At 44.3% G+C, this 23,473-nt stretch overlaps 1 protein-coding gene across 1 annotated transcript in view; it reads right to left on the reverse strand.

The window, feature by feature from the left end:
• Positions 1 to 4,552: 4,552 nt before the first annotated feature.
• PKP1 (plakophilin 1) overlaps positions 4,553 to 23,473 on the reverse strand; it is a 46,987-nt gene continuing 28,066 nt past the window's right edge. The window contains exons 5-14 of the mRNA XM_052815763.1: positions 23,105 to 23,312; positions 22,212 to 22,389; positions 19,960 to 20,074; positions 18,607 to 18,762; positions 18,328 to 18,504; positions 16,108 to 16,261; positions 15,417 to 15,603; positions 10,454 to 10,538; positions 9,049 to 9,149; positions 4,553 to 7,986 (exon numbers count right to left, since the gene is read on the reverse strand). Of these exons, the coding sequence (XP_052671723.1) occupies positions 9,078 to 9,149; positions 10,454 to 10,538; positions 15,417 to 15,603; positions 16,108 to 16,261; positions 18,328 to 18,504; positions 18,607 to 18,762; positions 19,960 to 20,074; positions 22,212 to 22,389; positions 23,105 to 23,312 (1,332 nt within the window). The 3' untranslated portion in view covers positions 4,553 to 7,986; positions 9,049 to 9,077. The remainder of the gene's footprint in view (positions 7,987 to 9,048; positions 9,150 to 10,453; positions 10,539 to 15,416; positions 15,604 to 16,107; positions 16,262 to 18,327; positions 18,505 to 18,606; positions 18,763 to 19,959; positions 20,075 to 22,211; positions 22,390 to 23,104; positions 23,313 to 23,473) is intronic.

Here is a 23,473-nt window from a genome sequence, read left to right on the forward strand (position 1 = left end):
AATATTGACCAAAGTGTTAATCAGGACCAGATCTGCTACCTAAAAATTACTGCCAGCAATTCCACCATCCCAATGTAATCCCCTCGTACCCTACGAAGATTCCTGCAATGCTCTTCCTTGTGCTGAAACGCTCTCTTGCTCATCATCAGCTGTTGGGCTGAGGAGGCTGGGAGCACCAAGGATCTAATTTCTGCCACCGAGAGCATTGCATTCAGCACAGAACGAGTGCACAGGAGGGTGGTAGCAGGGAGGTAATTACTCTTTTGTCAAAGCCTTTCCTGCATGAGGTTATCAAGTTGCAGAGGGCTGTAATGGGAGCTGGAGCTAGAAAACAATTGTTGGGGCTCAGTTGGATGGAAGATGCTCAGTGTAAGCATCCAGGAGTGGATGCCACATCCTGACAAACTGCATACAGAATTTCCTTAATCAGGGAAATGTTGCTCTAGATGTCACTACTCCACCCACCCTGATGGAGAAGAAGATGCTATAAAGGCTCAGGTAGAGCTGCAACTTTTTCCTGCATCCCAGCAGCACAAAGGAGAGACCTCCTGATGTTAGATGAGAGAAAAGGACATGGCCCTGTGTTTGGGATGCTTCATGGGAATCCCTCAAAAGGCTTTTCTGAGACAAAGGCAAGCTTAGAAAACACCAAGAAAGTGGCCAAGTGCAATCTTAGATAGGTAACAACTTCCGTGCTCGGCAAGATTAAATCTGCAAGGACACATAACTGTGGGAAAGATACAAATGAGGGTTATATGATAGAGGAGCACAAAGTCATGCATGTTACAGGGAAGGTAGCTAGGGAATGAGTCACTGTGCCTCACACGGGACTTGTGCTTTCTCGTGACCCAGGCCCCCGGCTCCTGCGGTGGAGATGCCCTGGGGTGTGGGTGCACGAGCACTGTGGGGGCTGTGGGTGCCATGCATATGCTGAAGCTCTTCCGCATATGCCTTGCTTTTATGGGGCAGGGCTTTCTGGTATGGGCTGCCACGTGTCCTCCAGCAGCGTGCCGTGTGGGACCATGGCACTCCTAAGGCATCTGACTGTGGGGTCGGGATGCCACAGCAGTGCCTCTGCTTGGGGTGATCTCACCCAGTGTGTGGGAAACTGAGATAGAGAAACTTTGTTGAGCGAGTATGTCCCAGCAGGAGATGTTGGTACTGTGGGGTTGCTGGTGCTGTTGCGGTGTGTGGCTTGGGCTTGGTGTTTCCGAGGCATGCCCTGCGCAGTGCAATGTGGTCTCTGTGCCATGAAATTGGGAACTGCTCTTGGCTGGGAAGTGATGATCCTCTGGGGTGTGGCCTGGGGAAGTTGAGTATTTCTGGGCATGCCTGGGATCTGTGGGGAAGGTATCCCATGGACCTGAAAATGGAGAGTGGGGTCTGCTCTGAAAGCATCATGGGCAGTGATAAAGGACTCAAAAGTTGCACTGTGGGATGGGAGAGGGCGGCTATATTGGGGGCTACTTTGCTGGTGGGATAAGGCTTTTCTGGTGGAGTCCCATGTATTATTTGAGATCCCATGAGCTGTAGGACCTGTAAGGTTTCCGAGAACTTCTTAGTCCTCGCTCTATTTTGGAGGAGGAGTGCTCTGTGGGTACTCTGCATGTTGCAGCATCCATTTTCTTCCCTTGAATCCTGCTGCAATACCAATGCATTTGAGCTAAATCAATGCATCCGTGACTGTCTTCCCCCACAGAATTCTCTGGTCTCTGACCTAGGCTCTAGAGGGGATGCATTTTTCATTGCATCTGAATCACACGAGGAGCGCCTTGGTTGTCTTTTTCTTGCAAACTGCCCTGTGGTCTTTGTGTGTGTCTACAGACTGCCCTGTCCAAAAATGGGCTTTTCTTATATCTTCATACCTAGGATACAGATCCCAAAATAAAAAGACATACTAGTTTCTTGGTATTCATTTTACATGCTGCAAATGGATAGAGGGAGATCCAAGCACGTAGTTGTGTATTGGCTTCGTTGCTGAGCAACTCTTAATTTCCAAATTGGAAGCATGCGCTGAGAGCCACAATAACATGTCCTGCCCTTCTTCAGTGTCCAGAGAACCTGCTCAAGAATATAGAGGTAGGACTCATCTGCATTACTTTTAGACACTCTGCATCTATGCTAGACTCTGTAAAAGACAACTTGCTCTTCTAGCCTATGATTTATATGACCTTTCTTAGATGTGCCTTCAGATGTGATTTGTGCCTGAAGAAGCTGCAGAATGGACATCACCAGTATGAATGTGATATCAACATTTAATCCTTCCAAGGAGTTCTGGATGCACTACTCCTTAATAAGACAATTACTTAGGTACTACATTCAAAACCAATTGCAAATATGCCTGCTGCACTGTGGCCTAGAACCAGCTTAAGTAAGGAATGACAATGGTTGCCAATGCAATTTAAGTTTCGAAGTACTGCTGTATAAGTTCCACCCAAAACTGGTCAAGACACTTGGGTTTGGATGCTTTGCCTTTGTGCTTAATCCTTTAGTGCTTGCCCACCTTTCCAAAATCGCAGGAGAGCAGCAAAGGGTGCTCCTGGAAAGGAGCTCTGAGTAATGTGGCGTGGGGTGACGTCTGTCTCTTTTCCCATGCATGGATTTACAGGCTGTGCCAAGCCTGTCTGATAGGCTGTGAATCCTCTTTTCATACGATACTTCTCAGTGGTAAGGATTATTCCTCAGCCTTGCGTTGAGTAAATGAGCTAAACACACCTTGTACCCGAGATCACATTCCCCTTTGCCAGGTTTGTTCTTTGAAGAACTTTCTTCTGAAGGAGATCAAGAGGATGCTGCTTCCTTATTTCTTTTGTAAGGCTGCTGCCAGTGTTTATACACTACAGTGTTGCCCAGTACTGGAAGTACAAAGTCTTTTGTGCATCCTGCATTTCAGCTATCCCTGTGTAGACTGGGCTTAAGTTACTGCAGGATGTGATGCAGAGGCCAAATTCTTAGATGCTGTCGACAGCAATTTCATGGAGCAGGCTGGGAAGTCCCCAAAGCAGATGCAGCCTTAAATTTGGTCCCGATTAGCATGAAAAGTCTGGCCTCAGATCTTACATTTATAGAGCTGCCCCATACCATCAACATCTGGATCAACAAAAGCCTAAATATCCACAACTGTGTACTCATCTTCCAAAAGGGGAACTTAAAGGATGATGCTTCTTAAGGGAAAATAAAAGGGAGAATTAAACTTTACAGACAATGTGGACTGTGCTTATCATATTGAAGCACAATCCCAGTACATCCCACCAGTTAAGAAAACCTTGAGGAAGGGCAGAAGGGAACTGGCCTGGTTAAGCAGTAGGAGAGGGAGATTATCAGAAGGTGTCTTTCAAATAGCTGAAGACAAAAATAGGAAAGACTTCATAACCTCTGTCAGGTTAAACATAAACCATACTAAAAATGCCAAAAAGGAGTTGAAGGAACAACTAGCTGAAGTCAGAAGAATAAGCCATAAATAGTAAGAGCATCTTCAAATATATGAGGGCCCGTCATGGAGACTGGAGGACCAATAAGTATTAAGGGTGAAAGGAATACTCAGAAAGCAGAAGAGCAGGAAAGATTGTGTATTTACTTTTTCTAATTTGTGATGCCTGTGAGAAATGGGGAAGATTTCTATGACATGCTATACCTGATACAGGGAAACCAACATCATTGCATATCTGAGGACTGAAGGTCATGCCTGTATATAAAGTTTTGGGGAACTATAGACCAACAAGGTAAGGGTGATAAATGACAGACAAACATCAGCATAGAGGAATGTTAAGTGATACACATGGGGTGAAATAATCTTATTTTCACATGTAAATGATGGGCTTGGAGATGACCATGACCAACTTTATGATGTACAGCCCATCCCAGTGACAGCTCAACGCACAACAGAGCTGCAGAAAACAAGGTGAATGTCAGGAATTGTTAGGGAAGAAGAGAACAGAAAGGTGGCTGTGATGTCTCTACATAAATCCATGGCTTACTCACCCTTTGCATACTGCATGCTGTTCTGGTCTCCTCATCTCAGAAAGGAAATAGTTTAATTGGGAAAGGTTCAGAGAAGGTCACTGCATGTGACAAGCTAATGGGTCTGTCTGAGGAACTGGTTTGTGTCCTGGGACTTTCCAGACTGGACCAAAGAGAAACTCGTCACACTTTTTAAATGTAAGACCTAGAAAGCTTCAAACACAGCTCATATGAGCCAGGTTCAGAAGAAACTAAGGTGTGGGTTTTTTCCCCACAACAAGCTTTGAAACCATACAGCAGTGACACAAAAGATGCTATCGATAATTAAATTTTTCATGGATTGAAGTGGTGACTGTAAAAACTCATGGGAGAGAAACTCACTGAGGCTTGCTAAGGATGTAATGGTGGAGGAAACGGGATTTACAGCTTCGTTACTCGTATTGGCATAAGACAGGGTAGTCCAGACTGATCACTGCTGCAGGGTAACAGGCTTTTACGAACATTTCAAACAGATGCTTTATTCTTTCCTAACACTGGCAAGACAACCAAAATAAAACCATCCAAAATTGGAAGCTTGAAGAAATTTCAGCAATTTTTATTGATTTCAGCTTTTCCAGTGAAGCAAATACATACAGTACAGCCAAAACAAAACTCTGATACATTATTCTCACATACCTATATCTTACAGAATACACTGTATAGCTATGGACTGGTAGGCTAAGTTGGTCTCAAACTGGTGTGGGGTCAGAGAGGAATAAAACTGCCTACTGTCTTCTACTCGTCCATGAGGCTTCTGAAATGCTGGGGTGGGTTGGATTGTACATACACAAAACAAACAAAGCATTTATGAGAAAATAGACCAAAAAAAGCTCTGCTAAGTCCAGGACAAACAAGTATGGTATTTATTTACATGGTTGTGTGTCCTGTGCACAAATCAGGCCCCAACTGCTCTTACTTCTGCTGCTGGCAGAGCTAACAGTGCTGCTAGTTATGGTCCTTCCCTCCTCAGTAATTCTCCATCACTATGACCCAGGGCATGTGCTACGTGCTGTAGACCTGCCCTCATCCCTATCGTTGGGGGTATGGCCTACCTTGGCTCTTAAATAAGCAAGAAACAGGAAACCAGCTCATTGAAGAAGATGTCACAGTTAAAAACATGCCTTTAAGAAACAATACCTCCCTAGAATGAAAAAAAATTTTGTTGGAGATGAAAACAGCATCCATTTATGATGGAGGAGACCTCACTGAGTTCCTGAAACTGCTGGTTATGAACAATGCCAGTTACCCTGATAAGTCTGATTTTCCTTTCTCTTCTCACAGTTGGGCATCAGTATCACTTCAGTGACTTGGGTGGAGTCTGTAGTCCAGATTTTAAAAAGAGAGACTGAGAGGAAAATAGAGTTGAGCATCAGAGAATTTCCTGGGGAAGAAATAGCTGCAAAATAGGCCTGGGATGGCAGAGCGGTTACAATTCACACAGCCTGCTGCTCTCTTGAGTTAGCTATTTTTTGAGGTATGAAAGCAGTAACATACAGCATCATAAAAAAAATTAGATTGGAAGGAACCTCTCTGGTCTGCCCAGCTCAAAGCAGGGATAACGTCAAAGCTAGATGAGATTGCTCAGGGCTGTGCCCAGTCATGTTTTGAAGATCTCTGAGGATGGAGACAGATTTTATTTCTATCACTTTATTAGCTTTGGAAAAAACAACTTTGCTGTACTTAATAAAATTTATGTGAATGATGTATCTGTCTCATTGAGTCTAACACTTAATAACGAAATCTCCAGTACTTGTAAATTTAATTGTGAGATGATGATCATATAGCTACAGCTCTTTGTGCCTTATACAGCCATTCAGCAAACTGCATTACCAGTGAAAGCAGCAGCAGTGTTTTAAAATAAAGCCTAAATAACAGTCAATTAGAATGAGTTTCCTCAATATTCCATCATTACATTTTGTAGTTAGGTTTCCCCAATTAATTTTATGGAGAAAAACATTAGCTCCCAGGACTTCTGTCGAACATGTAATTACAGGAACAAATCCGAATGCAAAATTGCATGCAACATACTTTTACACCAAAACTGTAACAATCCTGCCTGTGGATGCTGCAACCATTTTGGACATCCGTAGTCTTGGGTCCTGCTGAAAACATTTTGAACCGTGCATCTGAGAATATACATCCAGCTAGGGAAGAGTTGGAAGGTATGGCAAGGGCATGCCCACGGGCTGGGGCTCCTTTGCTGCTGTTTAAATGCTCCTGAAACTGTCCTACCGGATTCGCCTGGTTCTAGCTCTCCACTTCAAAGGTGCTTTTTTTCTCTCTCATTTGGCTGGGAGCTCGGCACAGAAAGCTCTGGACTGAACGTGGGTGAAGGCAAGCAAATAGTTGCTGCTCATTAAAGTGCACAAGATTAAGCCACCCTTTGTAGTTCAAGAGAAAAACCAGCTGGAAAATGATCTCCCTCTGTGGACATGCACTCCCTATGGTCTAAATGGGGGACAAACAAGCAGACCGCATTTCTTAGCTCTAGAGCTGTGTCAGAGCAAATCTGGACTTCATGGACGGTTCTTTAGCGGGCATAAATCACCCCATTTCTGTGAAGTGAACGGGGACGTGCTAATTTCCACCAATTTAGGAGTCTGACACTTGCAAAAAATGAGACTGTTTTTCCCTTTCCAGGCTCATAATTCATCCTTCCCAAGCACCTCCTGCACCCCTGATATTTGCAAAATGGGATCCTGTGCCCCTGCACTGTTTGACGAAGCAATAACCATGTGTGTGGGACAGCCAGCAAATGCATCCTCAGCTGGTCCTTTCCCTGTGGATCTGAGCTGCAACCCCTCTGGGGACAGGTAGAGGATATTTTTCTTCTGGACAGAGGAAGATCAGCCTCTTTCATCACATGGTTCCTGTCATAAGAAGTGGGTTGCCCTGAAATGAGCTCAGCAGTCCTCTATCACAGCCTTAGCATCACAGGGTGATTCATGTAATTAAAGATCACAAGAAATAAAATATTTCCAAACCTGACTTCACACAAGTGCTTACATTCCTTTGCATATTAATACTATTTCTTTACATTGATCAGTAAAACCAATATGTGATTAAAAAGGCCACATCCCTCACTTTTTTCAGTCCTGTGTGGTGGTCAGTGATCCCAGGGGAAAAACACTTTGCCTGTCTCCAGCTCAGCTTCTCAAATGCCACATTTGTCCAGGTACAGTCACGAGATTGAGTTGTTCTGGCGCTCAAAATGGTTCGGGACCCAGTAATATTCATGCTCTGCAGATGTGTTGCAATTGTCCCCTCACATACAGCTTCTGAGAAGGGTTACTGAGACCCGGCAGAGAGTTTGCAGATGTCAATTTGCTTCTTGAGATAAAGAGTTCACGTGACAGGAAAGAAAATACTAATAACTAGAAGAGCTCATTGGAGAAAAATTCATAAGCAGAAAAGAAGCTTGTGTTTATAAATGTTAGGAATAATCAGCCTTTGTAAAGAAGAGTATTGTTGTGTGTATCTGTTTATAATGGCCATATGCAATGGGGGACCTAAAACTGGCAATTTTTATACTTGTGGGTAAAAATAGGTTGTGACGTTTTTAGTGTGGCAGTATTTGGTGCATGGATCAGGTGGAATTGGACAAAACTCTGCAAGGGGGTTAAACTGCACAACTCACACCGACTTTCGGTGGAAGACAGGGGACTAAGCCTGGAGGGAGATCCTACTCACCATGTGTGCGCATGTATGTTGCCTGCATGCACACATACACAGCGACATGTACATAGTTACACAGACACACTCTTTGCAAAAAAAAATAATTATTGACATCAAGAAAGTATAACCTCAATAGAAGTCCCTTCTCCCCCTAAAAAGAAGAAAATGCTTAAAAATATCAGTATCATCCACATGAAATCCATATGTTTAGTTTGCTTTACAGTTGAGTTAAACTCAGAAACACTCTACATCTTTAACATCCTAAGTAAATGTGAAAGGGTTGTCTTCCTGGACATGAACCAATTCCAAATTCTGAAATGGAGAAAAACAAACAAAAACCAAAAGCCCAGGTAATTAGAGCATTCAAGAAATCTTTTCATTACATTCAAAACCAACTTTTAATCTTTTTCTTGTCCTGTACCCAGTTTCTGTACTCCCCATAGCTTTTCACCCTAGACTTCCATGCTCCTCTGAGTCTCAGTGGAAACATCCCAACAGAGCAAGAAGTGAAATCCGCACCTGGGCAGAGGAAAGCAATGGGCTTTTGCACCATTTCCTCTTACCTGAGGACTGTGCTTAGTTTGATCACAAAGAGCATGTTGGGGAAGGGAGCAAATAATTCATTTTGGATAATCTCAATCCCCATCATAGAGACATCAGATATTTGAAAAATGCTTAAAGCTTTTCCCTTCAGTGGGAATTATGAATCAAAAGTACCTTACAGATTCAATCCTCATTTCACACTGAAGAAAAAACCATAATGATGCCCTGAAAAGTCTGCCCACGATTTCTCTAATCTGGTTTCTCTACTGGGATTTTTCAGATGACAGCATGTAGTTCCAAATTTTGATGTGAGGCTTACAGGCGGATTATTAAGTGCTCAAAAAATCCCTAGGGTTGATGGTTAATGCCATAGCATGTGCTGGAATTAACTGCATGTTACTGACACTATCTGGATAACATTATTCAAAATTCAGGAATGAAAGTACTGTCAGAGAGATTCCTGCGAAAAGCCCCACCTGAGAGGATTTGGCAAAATGCAATTAATCAGTTATTGCTTGGCAAAGTAAGTAAGGAAGACACATGGAGCCTAGTTAAGTCCAGCAGGTTTGTCCTATGGCATCTGTGCTGAGCATGTCTAAAATACACAGCTGCATAATGTGGGCAACATCTGCACTAAACCCAGGAACTGCACAATTTATGACCTTTCATCGAAACAAACACTTTGCAGTTTGGGATGATAAGATTTGGGATTAAAATCTCACAAACCCACTTCAGGGGAGATTAAAAACAGCAAAGAGCTCATGGGGTTCACACACCACTCGTTTGCCCCCAGAACCACCCCTTCCCCATGCATAAGGGCCCCATTCTCACCTGCAGCCTGAACGTGTGTGGAGAGGCTCCTAAAATCTGGAGGAGAGGGTCCTGAATGTTGTTCCAGCTAAAGATCCCATCATGTTCTTATCAAATCCTTGCTGAAAAAGCAGATGTATATGAAGTGCAGTGAGTGCATATCAATTTCAAAACTGATAGCTATCTATTGCTGTGAGAGAGAGCCTCCTGCCCCACTTCAACAGCTATCCTCCACTTAAAAAGTGTGCTTCATTCTCAGACAACCTCCTCTGTCCTCCCTCTGTGTGCCTTCAACACGTCACCCTTATTGATGGACTTCATCTTCTTTGCATTGTTTTCCGTCCACCAAGAGCTGGACTTCTCCAGCTTCACTGGAGGAAACCTTTACTTAATTCTTCACTGAATATTATTTCATCTTATTCCTCATCCTGGAAAAAACAGCAAAGATATATGCATGATGCATATATCCTTGCAGACTCCCATCCTTCTCGTCTGATGTGTACCTATGCAATGAACATCTGTGTGAACACAGGAGTGACTCAGTCACATCAAAATGAGTTGGCACAGGCTCCTGAGCAGAGCCTGGCGCAAAGCTACACAAGCTCCTATGGAGAAAGTAAGTCCCTAACCGTTAATATAAGAACGGTATTTAGGTACTCTCTACCTTCCTGCCCCCAGGGTACTCCCCTTTGTGGATGTTACTCCTTCTCTTTAATTTGGCCCTTTACTCTCTGCAGGTGCTGCTGCTGTTGAGTTGGAAAAACCCAGCTTGTTCAAAGAAAGCCACTGGGAGCTGGAAGCTGGCTCGGTGCCCCGTCTGGCTCTGCACTTTCACAGTTTCTGTTGCAGGGAGAAAACAAATCCTAAATACTCCTCTTCTTGGTTTAAAAGATTACCCTGACTGTAGGGGTGATGTAACCACAGGGTAGGATTATGGACACAGAAGAAAATGGGGGGAAAGAGAGAAGGAACCTTGCCAGGGACCTGTTGGAACACGCTGGATCCTACACGATGGACTGCAATTGAAGGGAATCTCCCAAGCTAGTGCAAAACGACCAGGTCTGTTCTCAGCACAGAGCAATGCCATGCACACAGGACAGCGTCAACTCCAGGAGCATCGTGGAAGAGCCCACCTAAGCTAGCATCCTCCCCAGGGTGCAAGCTGCCTGACACAGACACGCTGCTGTTCACTTGGTCCCTAAAGTCAGTCCCGGCAGCTGCGGTTGTGACTCGCTGCCTCTTGCTTGGATCTTAGGTGGGTGCCCGTGTGCTGAGAGCATCGTGGTCCTCCCAGTGCCCCGGGCTCCTCCCAGCCACTGCCCGTACTCGCTGCTGAATCACGGCCTTTGCAAACTCACCGTCTTCAGCGAGTGAGTCAAGACCAGGGTTGTTCTTGTCAGCCGAAAAGCAGAAGCGTTTTCCTTACCTGCTTGAGCACACTCTGGAGCTCCCTGTTCGACCAAAGATCTGTCAGGAGGAGGCGAGCAGCTTCGGCTGCTTTTGGACAGGAGCTGGGAAGATGAAAGCAGCCCTGGTGAATTATGGCAGGCCACAGAGCAGCAACCCACATGCATTACCGACAGCCTTTAAATAAGCCCATCTCCAGCTGGGAGGCTGGCTAGACTTGACGGAGGACTGTCAATAAAACCTTCCTTGCCCTTTCAGCAATGTTATGTGACAACAACCTCTGGGACCAGAACAGGACAAATGAAAAAGAGGGGAGGATTTGAGTGGAAAAATGAGCATTAAACTGAGCTGAAGGAGTGTTTCTGGAGTGTGAAATTTGGGAGAGTGAAAGACAAGGGAAATGGTGCCAATCCTTGCCTGGAGTCTGTAGGGACAGTGTGGGCGAATCTCTCAGGAGAGCAGCAGAGGAACGGGCTCTGTGCTGCCTGGTGAGGATGAAGGAGATGGGAGCATTTGTAATAACAACATCTGCAACCATAAGTCCTTACTCAGCACAAGTTAATAGATACTTGCTCACGTAACAGCTCCGAAACCATGAGTCATAGCAGTACCTTTTATAATTTTGGAACATTTCATACAACAACCTAGATATAAACCTCCTTGCTGGTTCTTATCACTGCTCCTGATCTCCTGGACCTCGTCCTGTCTGTGGGAGACTCCTGACCTGGGTTCAGTGCAACAGCCCCAGCCTGTCTTGGCCAGGGTGAAGGAGAGGTATGAGACCAGACTCAGGCCCCTCCCTGTATGATACAGCTTCACAACACATTGTGTCCTCAAAACAGTCCTCATCAGGCTACGAGAAATGCGACTGACAGTGGTCATCAAGAATCTGGGACCTGCAAGCACTGTACTCTGAGTGTGAAAGGACAGGAATGTAACTGCATTCAGTGAATTTAGGGGTATTTCTCTAACATAAACAGCAGTTGTTACCAAAGAAATGAGCAAGTTTAACTTGGTCATAAATTCCAAAGGGATTGTGCAGCTCATACACTTTGGTATCGTGTGAAGGAGTGGGGGAGCTGCAGACAATCAGAAATTCTTGAGCAAAGTTTTGGGACAGGAGAACTAGGTTTTATTGCAAAATCACTTCTCTGGTTATAACCATCCTATGCCCTGTCACCAGAATGATGACGTTTAAAAAAAATTTTGTGGCTGAAATGTTGTTTGTGGCTGAAAAGCCATTAAAAAACAATAAACCCAAATGTATCTATGATTAGATGGTCAGTACATGTCCTGGACACTCTTTCAAGGATACGTCGTTTCATGTTGTTTCTCCTAAGCTAGAGTAATTTTCTTTTTTTTTTATAATTTGCTTCTAATGATGCCAAATACATACTTTTTGCCATTATGTCTTCAGAGCACACCTCAAAAGATTTTTTCTTTTCAAACCAAAGTTACTGGCATCTGGTATCTGAGCCATCTACAAATTCAGACAAAAGAATTTCTCCACTCTTAATTTGAAGGATTGATACTGATTCTGTTTCATAGAGCATTTACTGCTAATATTTAGGTATAAAAAGATTAAACATGAAGTGATGGAGCTGTGATAACAATTTCATTATGTAAAGCAGCATATCCCAAACAAAAGTGCTGGGAATAGTGTGACTACAGCAGTGTATAACATGGAGCAGAATATCAAGGACAGATGATTTGGGGAAAAACTTTCTTAAAAACAAGTTGCCAGAAAATCAAATTTGATTTTAAGGACAGCCTGTTTTTTACAAATAGAATTACTTGTAAAAATTTGTTGAAAGACAGCAAGGAAGGTGTCCACTGGTGGCAGTGGTAGCAGTCATCAGAAAAACTATTGACTCAGCGAAACACAAACAAGAACCTGATCAGAAGGAGATGGTGGGGCAGGGAGGTAAGCATGAGGGCAGCAAAAAAGACAAAGATTTTGTACATGCATATCCAATAATGGGGGAAGATAATGTTTCCTCAAAGGACAAAAGTATCAAGAACCTTATGTATGTCACAGGACAATTCCAAGGAAATCCTGGAAGAAGGATTTCTTCAGGATGTCTTAAATTTATAAAATTGATATCAGGGTGCAATCTTTGGAAGAAACATGAAATTGGATATGTGTGGATGAGAAGAACCCTCTTCCACAGAAAAGAATCAATGAAAGACCTGAGTTGCGTGAAAGATGAATTTTGGTAAAATGTTATAGTAAAATTAAACTGCAGAATTAAATTGTACAATAGAAAAGGTGTGAAAAGTGAATGAACAAAGAGAAACTGAAACAAATCAGTGATAAAGGGATTGTGAGATGAACTGCAAATCTGATGCTCTAAAGTACAGAAAGAGATTTTGGAGAAAAGCTTTTAGTGCAGCCAGTAGAATTATTGGGAAAAAATGATAATTTTATTAGTGAAATACTGTCCCTTGAAAATGAGCAGAAGAATATTTTTCAGACAGTTGGAGAGCAAAGATGAAAAGGACATCAGAAATCACAATAAATTAGGAAGAGTAGATTGATTTTCAGACACACCAACAAAAAGAGAAGGTAATATTCAATATTTTGGCAACTTGGATTAAACATAACAAAGAGTGAACGAACACCATCACCACTATGACGCCCGTGTCATAGATGAGGTAATATGCAGGAGATGGAGACAATTATTTAATTGGGATGCTCCAGGAAGGAGAAGAAACCACAGCTATCAGATAAACTGCTGAACCATTTATGCCTTTCACTCAGAATACAGCTACAAGAAACATCAAGAAAAAGAAACCTCAGCTTTGAGGAGTACTGGCTGGCATTTGAGAAGAACACGGGAAAGGAAAATTTCCATAACTTACTTGTCTGTAACCTGGAAGCTCTTACTAAAATATGAATATAAAATTGTTTGAGCATGTTAAACTAATGATTTACAGCTTCAAATGCAATGAGAGACCGGTTCAGAAATATAGGTAAAGATTTGTTGGGTGGCAGAAGAAACATGTGCCAGGGAGGCACTATGCAGACACACCAACCAAACCAACACCAGTGCTGGAGGTGAAGGAGGCATGTCCACAGGGAAACCGAGGCAGATTAACAGAGAAAACTCTGCAAAATACTAACAAGGTGCAACATGGCATGGTGTTCTCCATGGTGATTTGGTCACTACTGAGACCTCGTCTGTTCTCTATTTCTGCTGGCTGTGGTGCTGGGATGGAGGAGGTTGATAGCGTGGGACTCACCACATTCAGCATCAGTGTGGGGAGCATGGGGTCTGCATCCAACCTAGGTAACAGCCCCCAGTAGAGATGTTGGATCTAGTTATTACCATCAGGGAGTGGGTGAGGCTCTTTCTGATGTAGGACTGGACAAATCCCACCCTAAAATTTCTTGTTTATCTTCACAGGCTACACAGGAAAGTGGGAAAAGTTAGATAACGTGTGAACTAGCAAGTGTCCGATTCACTAGAGGGGAGGTCTCTTTCACATGTGCTCCATGGGAACAGCCTGAAATGATATGGCTCGAATAAGTTAAGATTAGTCCTGGGTGTAAATTGTCATTTATTCTTAAAAATTGAGAGCATAAAAACCTTTGGGGACAGAAATGATTAATGGAGGAAAAGGAACAATTCAGGTTTTGGACATTGTAAGAACTGGGGAGTTTCTCAGAAGGAATTTGTGATACAGACAGAAGGAACACACTGAACACATCCCCAGAGTTTAGTAACTCCTCACAGTTTAGTGAGTCATTGCAAACAAAGCTCATCACACAAAGCAGTCAAGACAATTAAGGTACACACAACCCCAGTTGTGCAACACTTTGCTGAAGTAGTAAATTAGCTGACAACTGGTCTGAGGGATCCAAAGCGGGACTATAGGCAGAAGTAAATACCATTCAAAACAATGAAGACTTAGAAGAGGGATGGGTTTCATGTTAATTGGGCTTGTTGTAGAAGTGGAAGCATATAAAAGCAGCAAACTGACCGATGTTCATTGGCTGAGATTCAACCTAAACAAGGAAGACACTTCTAATGACTGAGTCCCTCTGCTGCCATGAAACAAGTGATGGATTGTAAGTGGTTTATCAAAGGATGATGGAAAAGGCATGCAAATGTCTTTTCACAACAGAAAACAATAGGTTACTTGTATAAGGTATTTTAAAACAAGGACATGATAGGAAAGATGAAAGTCTAGGAAGGAGAATACATGGTCAAAGATCATGTAAATTTAACACCAGTTTGGCCAGAAATGAACATACAGGTGGGCAAAGGTTGACAAGCTTTTGCACAGGGCTGTAGGGAGTATGGATAACAAGCAGGACAGAATTACTACCACCAAAACTCAAACCAAGTCCTAAAAGAGAAAGTGGTAAAATACATAGAGATTGCTCAGTTGTTCTAAAATATATGTGAGTAGACCAGGGGAGGTACATATATATATGTATCATCACAGCTGCATCTTTGCCACTTGAGGTGGATGTTTCAACAGAAAGATGAACAAATCTGAACATTAAAGCTAAGCACAACCCCAATGTATCAGCAGTGCTTGAATCTCAGACCTCACCTTCATGATAAGGTTTGCGGGAAGCTGTGAGTGGGAAGCCCAGGTGCTAGGCAGTCAGGCTGCGTACTAATATCTCCTGTTTTGAGGGCTGGGATTTTTAAAACGGTTTAAGATGTTGGTGCTTCAGTTCTTTTTAGGATTTCTTAAAATTCAACCAGCAAATTTCCTGAGGCCCCTTTACAAACCCCACCCTGGATGGCTCATGCCTGTTTCCAAGAAACCAGCGCTGAGGATTTCTATCTACCAACATGCTTGAATTTTTTTGGCTCTCAATTTACAAGCACAGGAAAAGAATAATGCTTTACTATGGCTCTGAAGGGTGTGGAGAAGGCTCTGGGGTTAATCTGGCTTTGCACAGAGTATATGGGCTCAAAAACGTCTATGCATGACACTCTCCGTGCCTTCTGCCCCAAACTCACCCATTTCGGCACAGGCTTACTACATTATTTAGCATGTTGCTTGTCAAGTAAGACTTTCCCAGGTGTGGGTTGGACATGATGAGGTTCCTCAGAGTGTAACAAGCTGATGTCATGATCTCGCCATAGCTGTTGGTATTTCCAGACTGGAATGACAGGAGACGTGATACATCTGGGAGCACCTGGTGAGCTAAAGAGGTGGAATGTTCCAATCAACATTTAAATAAAACCTAGCACAAGTGAATGATACTATTTGTGTTAGCACTATTCAATGCAAGAATGCAGTGTTATCTCTGGAAGGAGACACTAATAATGTTGGACAGTAGTGGCATAATAGCAATCACTTGATTTTCAGAGACAAAATAAGTGCTGCAGGCCTCTGGAAGGGCAATGATGTTGGTCACGGGTAGTCAAGTCCAACTCAGTTCCCAAAACACTATCATCCTTATGATCCTGCAGATTTGTCATTGTCTATAAAGCATATCACATGCTTGTAGAGACTTTGAGATAGGACACATTTTGTTAATTAAGCCTGCAGATATCACCTGTAATCGTCCTTTTGACCACAACAAATGACACTGCTTTGCACCAATTTTGGAGTCCTATTATGGGGTTTACAAAGCAAGATGGGCAGATATTAGAGAGTTGGAAACTAGACATTGTTCTGGAATCCACTGTGGTGGAAATTACTTACCCATGGTTTTGTGGAGAACAGGATGCCGGGACATGTTGCTCAGCAAAGAAGCCCCAGACCGGACAACTTCAGAGCTGTTGGACTGGAGGAGCCGTGCTATGCGAGGCAAACCTTTTTCCTTCAAACCAATCAATTGGCTCATTGCATTGGACATCTAGGAGACAGAACAGAGATGTCTCATGACTTCTGTAGCCAGGAGGATACAACTGGAATGATGCACGGGGCCAGACAAACACGACTACACTATAAAATAAGCATCTGTATAATACCTTCTTCTGCTACCATAGTCCCACTTACTTTGTCATTTTCCCCTCTTCACAGACATTTGCAAAGTCAGCCTCTCATCTTCTGTGATACAACTGGTACTTCTGTCCTCTTTCTGGAGCCTGAGTGGGGACAGATGCTTACCCAACCGATATTCCCAAAAGCTGAAGTTTCACCCCCATGTCCACGTTTCCCTTGCCCTTCACAACACCCTTGCAGCTCCCTGCCATGCTACAAGTAATAGGCTGTGGTGGAATAGGAACAGCTAATGGATACCTTTAAAAAAACAATCTGAAAACCAATATTATTCTTCTTGGATCCTGATCTCATGTTTGCTTATGTAAATATAGAAGATCTCAGGATGTAGCCAATACAGATGAGTGTTCATGGACATTGAAGCACATACCCTTAATAAATTGCCCTCTTATTGATAGAGTTTAAACTGAACTTCTCAGCTACTGCCCCACCAGAAAGGCTGCTGGAGATTGTCGCACCATCAGTGTCCATCAACAGTGACATGGGAATGGAGGGAATGGGCTGGAAGACAACCCTCTTCCAGTGGGATGAGACCCAATTTCCCTCCCATGCTCCAGGAGGCACATGTGCCAGCCATGTTACAGATTCACACCAGCAGGACTGGGATGTGTAAAGTGGAGTCTGAGAAGAGATTTGGAGCCATCCTCTATAAGCTAAAAGATTACAGTAAGCTTTGTAAGCTTGTCCCCTGCTTCCCTTTCCTTCAGGTGACAGCAAACCCAGCAACCCACCACAACTCTAGCTCTGAGATGGAATAAGACCCTTGAAAGGAGAAGCCACTTCTGCACATCCAGGCAAATTCCAACCAGAAGGCTGAAATAAGTTACTTCAACACTGTCAGAGCTGTTTTTTGTTTGTTTGTTTTCTTCCCCCATTCCCAAAAGACATTCTTGTGTAATGATGTTGATTGCTGAAAGGCTTTTTATTTCCATGGAGCACATAACTCCAGCCCCATTTCTCTGATCAGCTCTACCCATACTGTGACAGTCTCTCTCCTCCTTGCTGTTAGTGGCACTGCTTAGTTAAACGGCCAAAAAAAAGTTCCCAAAGTATTTCACGTTGACAGACTCGTAACAAAAGCTCCCAGCAGATCAGAGCTGGCAGGTTAATGCTGTCCTAGCAGCGAAGGCTCCTTTCGTGAGTCACTCCATGTTTCTGGGTGGAACGCTTCGCACACGTGACACGCCTCTCCTACGTATGAAATAATTATCTCTTTATCTCCCTAGCCATCTTATTTAAATTGGAATTGATGAAGTTCGACACAAACAGACAAGTTGAGGTTTGTCCACGTGAACGCAGCCTGCAAGGACATGCCCACAGTAGTGAAACTGGGCACAGCAGAGCTGCTGTCGTGACGTGTCCCTCACCGTGCCCTAGCTCCTGCAATACCCACAGTGTCATGCAGCCCCTGTCACCTCCACACTGCCATACCTATGGGTTAGGACATCTGTCAGAGCTATTTTACAAGCAGCTCTGATGTGAGGACAAGCCACAATCCACAGCACAATCCACCCTGTTATTAGAGCCACCTCCCACTTAAAAAAACACACACAGGTAGTGGTGCATGCACATCCTTTCTCTCTCCTTTAATGACATCTGTCGACATGTGCACATCTGGGCACATCCTCACTGGTGTCCTGGGTGGCGGGTGCCAATACCAGTAGATGCTGGTAGTATGACCATCAGACTGGGGAAACCTGGAAACCAAAGTGTACGGATCTGGGATAGACCCTTGGGATACTGATTATAGCCCCCCATGAGACCCTATTTTTGGCATTAATAAATACCTCGGCTGGAACATCCACTGTGGAAAGACTTGCAATAGTGCCCTGAAGTTTAAGGAGGACATTTTCCTTTCTGATTACTGTAAAGTGGTGACACGTTTGGCTGCGCATATGCAGAAGAGAGAGGAGTGCTTACCAGCCCTCGGCTCGCAGTGAGGTTCTGCAGAGCTCCAGCACAAGCTTCCAGGGTGGCATCCTTCTTGCTCTGATCCATCAGGGACAGATAGGTGCGGATGGCATCGGAGTGGTAGAGCCAGCTGGGTCCTTTGGGTTTAAAATCCTCCTCGGGAAGGGGGACACCGTACTCATCATTCTACAAAGAGGTAAGAAACTGGAAGCTCAAATCCTGCTCTTCGCTTGCAGCCCCTGCCTGGGGCTGAATATCACATTTCCAAGCCTCTGCGGCACATCTTACCTCCATTTTACCACTTCTGCTGTTGAAACAGCCTGTGAGAGTTTTGTCCATATAAACGCTCCTGGCCATGTGGTTCAGTTGGGTGTATTTGTTGGGAACTTCAGCATCCAGGCGGTAGGAAAGGTTGTGCAGGATGCAGATGCAATTCTCCACAGACTGAAATCACCCCCAGAATAAAAATGCAAGCATCACATTAGGCAGAAAAATATGGAACAGCACGTGCTATAGCTATAGAGAGCATATATTCCATGCCATAATTAGCTTTTCAGCAGTTATACAACATAAGCTCCTGACCCTGCTTAAGGTAGCAATGGACGGGAAGGTAGAAGGAGGTAGACTAGACATGAATGAAGGCCACGTAGCCCAAATGCTATATTGTGGATCTCAGTGAGCTGACTCAGTGAACCTTGTTAGGTCCCACTGTCATAGACAAGTTGATAAGCAGGAAAAGAGAGTGCAGAGGGTGGTTATAGCAAACGGCCCACTATGAAATGCCAACTCTTGAAGGTCTTCCTCTTGCCATAGTCCACTTCCAATGACTTTATCCAAGTCACAGGTACAGATTAGGGGACACTTTTTATGAAGAACAAGCTTAAAAGGTCTGACTGGAGGTCAGAGTGCCCAATGTAGAGCAAGGGAGAATTTTCACTAGATACCTGTAACCAACACCAAAACATGTGGTTACATTTCCAAAGAGCTGTGTTCAGTATGTGCTGCTGAAACTGATCTCCTTGCAAAAGCTGTCCCCAAAAGAGGATTTGCTCAATCCTGAGCTCATTTGAAATAAATTTGGTACTTTGCTGGGCATTGAGGACTTTAGGGTGTCTGGCTAGTATCACAGGTGTTGAACTCCCAAAAATGTGGCTATAAACACCGTTTTGTCCAAGGTAAGTGCTGTTTACACATAGCAATCAGAGTCACAGTTAGGGGACTGGCAGCTCCTGGCTTCTTGCTGAATGTGATGCCAATCTGGGGTCTATATACTTGAGTCCTGCTGGATGGAGAGATGTGGTGGTGGGAAGAGCAAGAGATGGAGGTTAAGATGCTGGAAGGATACCAAGGTGGGAGGGGAAGGGAGGAAAGCATATTGGGGGCTCAGGAGCCAAAATACTTTGCTGTGTCTCTGTGTTTGGTAAAGGGAAATTGTAAAACCCACCTCTACTTCAGGCCCAGAGCACAGAGGACTTGCAATCCTACAACAGATCACATGGGATCTGGAAGGAAAAGAGCAGCCACAAAGAGTCCAGTCCCCTCCTGTGTTTGTTTGAAAAGGATTTGGAGATATTCCCAAAGTTGCAATTATTAACTATGTGGCTGAACTCTAGCAAACAGCTCGGGGTGAGCATCTGGTACCTTATCATCGGGTCGGTTAGAAGCCACGCAGTTCTGGGCGTAAGTCATGACTGAATCGATCAAGCCAGGGTAATTCCTCATGGTCTGTCGCCCCATGTCTGCAGAACTCAAGTTTCTGAAGAAAGCCATTGCAGAGCATGTCAGGAGAGAAGGAGGAGAGAGTATTAGTTGGGTTCACTTACTAGTCTCTATGGGCTCTACTCTGGCTACTGCTGCAATTGAATTTAAGGATATTTTTGTAGATTCAGCAAGGCTGGTGTACTGCTCTCATTTTGGAGGACTTTTGTAGGACTGCACTGGTGCATAGCTCTCTTGTTGCTCTTTAGGATTGATTTCATCTAGGAAAATGTCCTGTTAAGGAGATCTGCATAGAAGACATCCTCTTAGTGAAAGTAACTATCAATCAGCACTATTTTGCCTTAGAGGCTATGCATGTGACATTACACAGACTCATTGCCTCCTTGGAGGTGTTTCCAAAGAGTAGACTGAATAAAGACCATCTGGGATTATTGTGAAAATCAGGAAGGTGCATATGGTTGTAAGCATGGAGCTATGCAGGGTCAACAGCAACATTTGCATGGGAAACGGAGGCAGAGATGCTGAAGAGCAGCAATCGCTCTGACCAGAGGGACTGACCAGTTTGTAATGTTGTAATGTATTCCTGAGCACTGATTGCTGCCAGGACAGGGGAGTTTTTCCAGTAACAGGAAATGGTTTTTGTTGTTTTGTTGTGTTTTTTTTTCTTCCCTGTTTTATTGCCTTGTAGCTTGCAAATGAAAAACAAAGAGAGGTTGGCAGTCATTGTGAGATATTCACTCCAGGCGTTCCAGAACTGGATTTGATGTTCACTGTGATTTGCAGCCTCCTCATTAACATGAATTCATCTGCAATCCAGAAATGCTTGAGCAGCAATGGCTCGAGCCCAGGGCAAACCCAAGGCTGTTCTCATCTCTGCATTATGATGTGGCAGGGCAGTGAGTCAGAGCAATCCAGGCTCACCCCTCGGAGCAGGGGCTCTGGACCCAACCGCCCTGCTTTCCTTACTTGGCTCGCTCCCCAGTCCTGCTCCCCCCAGCCGTTTGAGCTCCCTTGCTGACCTGCATCTGGCAGTCTTCACTGGGGTTGTTGGATATTACTGTCACAGACTGCGATAAGTCTCAGGAGACAGAGCCTGCCTTGAGTTAAACTCCACGGAGACCTCCTTTCACAAACTATTATCATACCCTTTCTTTCATTTTAATGGGGTATTTTGTGGCATCGGTGCATTGAGATGGTCTTAAAAATGGAGCACCTCATATGCAACATACACTACACATCCCAATGTGCAAGTGCATGGGGAAGGTGTCTTCCAAGACAGGGAAGGGAGCAGCACGCGCTATCTTTCAGACACCGTTCCCAGCCACAGAAGATGATAGTATCATGTCTCAAAAGGCCCCTACCGTATTCACCCATTTCGTTTCATAAGCAGATACAGCTCCTACTAGCTGCATGTCTGGTAAGGGTGTGGTTGGCGCTGTGCTCCCTCAGGGAGAGCTTCAGTTGATGAAAGTACCTAATTATACAGGGTATTTTTTTTCCCCCACTTGTTCCCAGTGAGACAAGGAGCTTGCATCCAAGTGGAGGAGGGTGGTAGGAGAAACAGCAAGTCAGGGCGAATATCCTCTACAAAAGGTCTTTGGCTTTCCTGTGAAAAAAATAAACTACTCTGGGCTCAATCTGCACCTCCTGTTTTGTAGCTGACCCGTCTGATAGAATGAGCCAGGAAAAGTCCAGGGCAACGGGACTGCTCTGTACTAAAACAGTTATTAAAATCAGTGGGAAAATGCTTGTTTTCCCCATGTAGAGGATTCTGTCTTTTTGTCACCTAAAACCAGTTTGTTTTCAAGCAACCAAAATTTTCTTTGGAAGCCTCAAAAATCTAAGGGTGAAAAGTGTCAAGTTTCCTGGTCTGAGCTGAACACTGTCAGGTTTCAGTATTGCAGCTCTCCTGTGACAAAGCAACTTAGATTTTTTTGAGCAGAGACTTAGCAAGAACAAACTTATTTAAAAAAAAAATAAAAAAGCTACCAAGAAAAATATTTTACATGTAATTTTTTCTGCACTTTCCCTTAGTCAGGAAAACTTTCTCAAGGAGAATTTTTTGTTAATACAATTGCAGTAAGCATGTCTTTAGCTTATTGTAAGAGGATTTAGACAGATTCAGCTTTTGTCAACAGATACAAGCTACAGTAAATCCCTGCTTGATTACTCACCTCAAACACCCTGTAGCATTGAAGAATACTTCTGGGTCAATAATTTCTCTTGTCCTATTGCAGCTGCCATCAGACCAGCCAGAGAAAGGGATGATAACACAGTCTGTCAAGACAGGGAGGGCCTCCTGTATCAACTCTTCTTTTAATTCATCGGTGGAGGAGAGGTTCCAGAGCAGTCCTAAGAAGGAGGTGGGAGACAAGCTCAAGCAGAGGGTCACCATGCATTAGAAACTTTCTTTAGGTCAGAGTGAATTCCAGCCCCAAAGTCCTTCTTCACTCCATCCCTCTTTGAACTAACGGTGAAGAGGCTGCCCTAAACCCTAGTCTCTGTCCATCCCTATGGGAGACAGGCAGGATGGGCACCAGGAGCATGGTATCATGTGGAGGTGGGCATCTAAGCATCCTCCCTCCTCCTAAAATTGGTGTTTATTGCCATTAGGTTGCCGGGGGAAGGCATCTCGTAAAGGCTTGCTCACAAGACCTCAGTCACAGCTGAGGGTGACCTGCACCAACAAACTCACGTCAATCCGTCAAGAAAAGGCGAGACACCAGTGAGATAACCTGCTCAACCATACTGGGATTGCCAGCACCCTTGGCCTTCCCTGGGAACTGCACGGGGGCCAGGGGTACAGAAAGGCATGGGAATGACAGGGTGACCACAGCTGTGGGGGGAAACCTGGGGCAGGTGCTTCCCCAGTGGGCACTTATGACGTGAAGAACCCTTACGGGACATCAAAGGGCCAAGACCTCCTCTGCCTTCTGTTTTAGGTTGCCATTTGGTGTGACAGGAGCATAATATACCCCTTTTGTGGTATGGCAGCACCATGGCTACTGGGCCTTTGTGTGCTGGAGGAGCATGATCCTTGCTGAGGGCTGAGCAGTCTGCTGTGTACCTGTCAGTTGTTTCTGAATTTCAGTGTTCCCTGTCCTCCGTAGGAGGCTCACGCACTCCCTTATCCCATTCTGCCGCCGGGTTTCTATCTTGTTGGTTGGATTCTTGAAGACCAAATTTCGGAGGGCTCCAGCTGCTGCCCGCTGTACATTCTGGTTTGTGCTGCGGAGCAGCTCGACGAGCTTGGCGATTCCCCCCAGCCGATAGACCTGTATCAGGAAATACATGCTGCCATCAGGATGGTGTGCAGAGCATTGCTGGGACAGGGACAACGAGAACTGTCACGGCAATGCAAGGAGTCAACATGACACATACTCAGACCTGGCAGTAAAGGATGGCTAGAGCTTGCAGATGGCATGTCTGGTTCAGG

Source organism: Harpia harpyja, chromosome 19 (genome assembly GCF_026419915.1).
Source record: "Harpia harpyja isolate bHarHar1 chromosome 19, bHarHar1 primary haplotype, whole genome shotgun sequence".
NCBI classification, from domain to species: Eukaryota; Metazoa; Chordata; class Aves; order Accipitriformes; family Accipitridae; genus Harpia; species Harpia harpyja.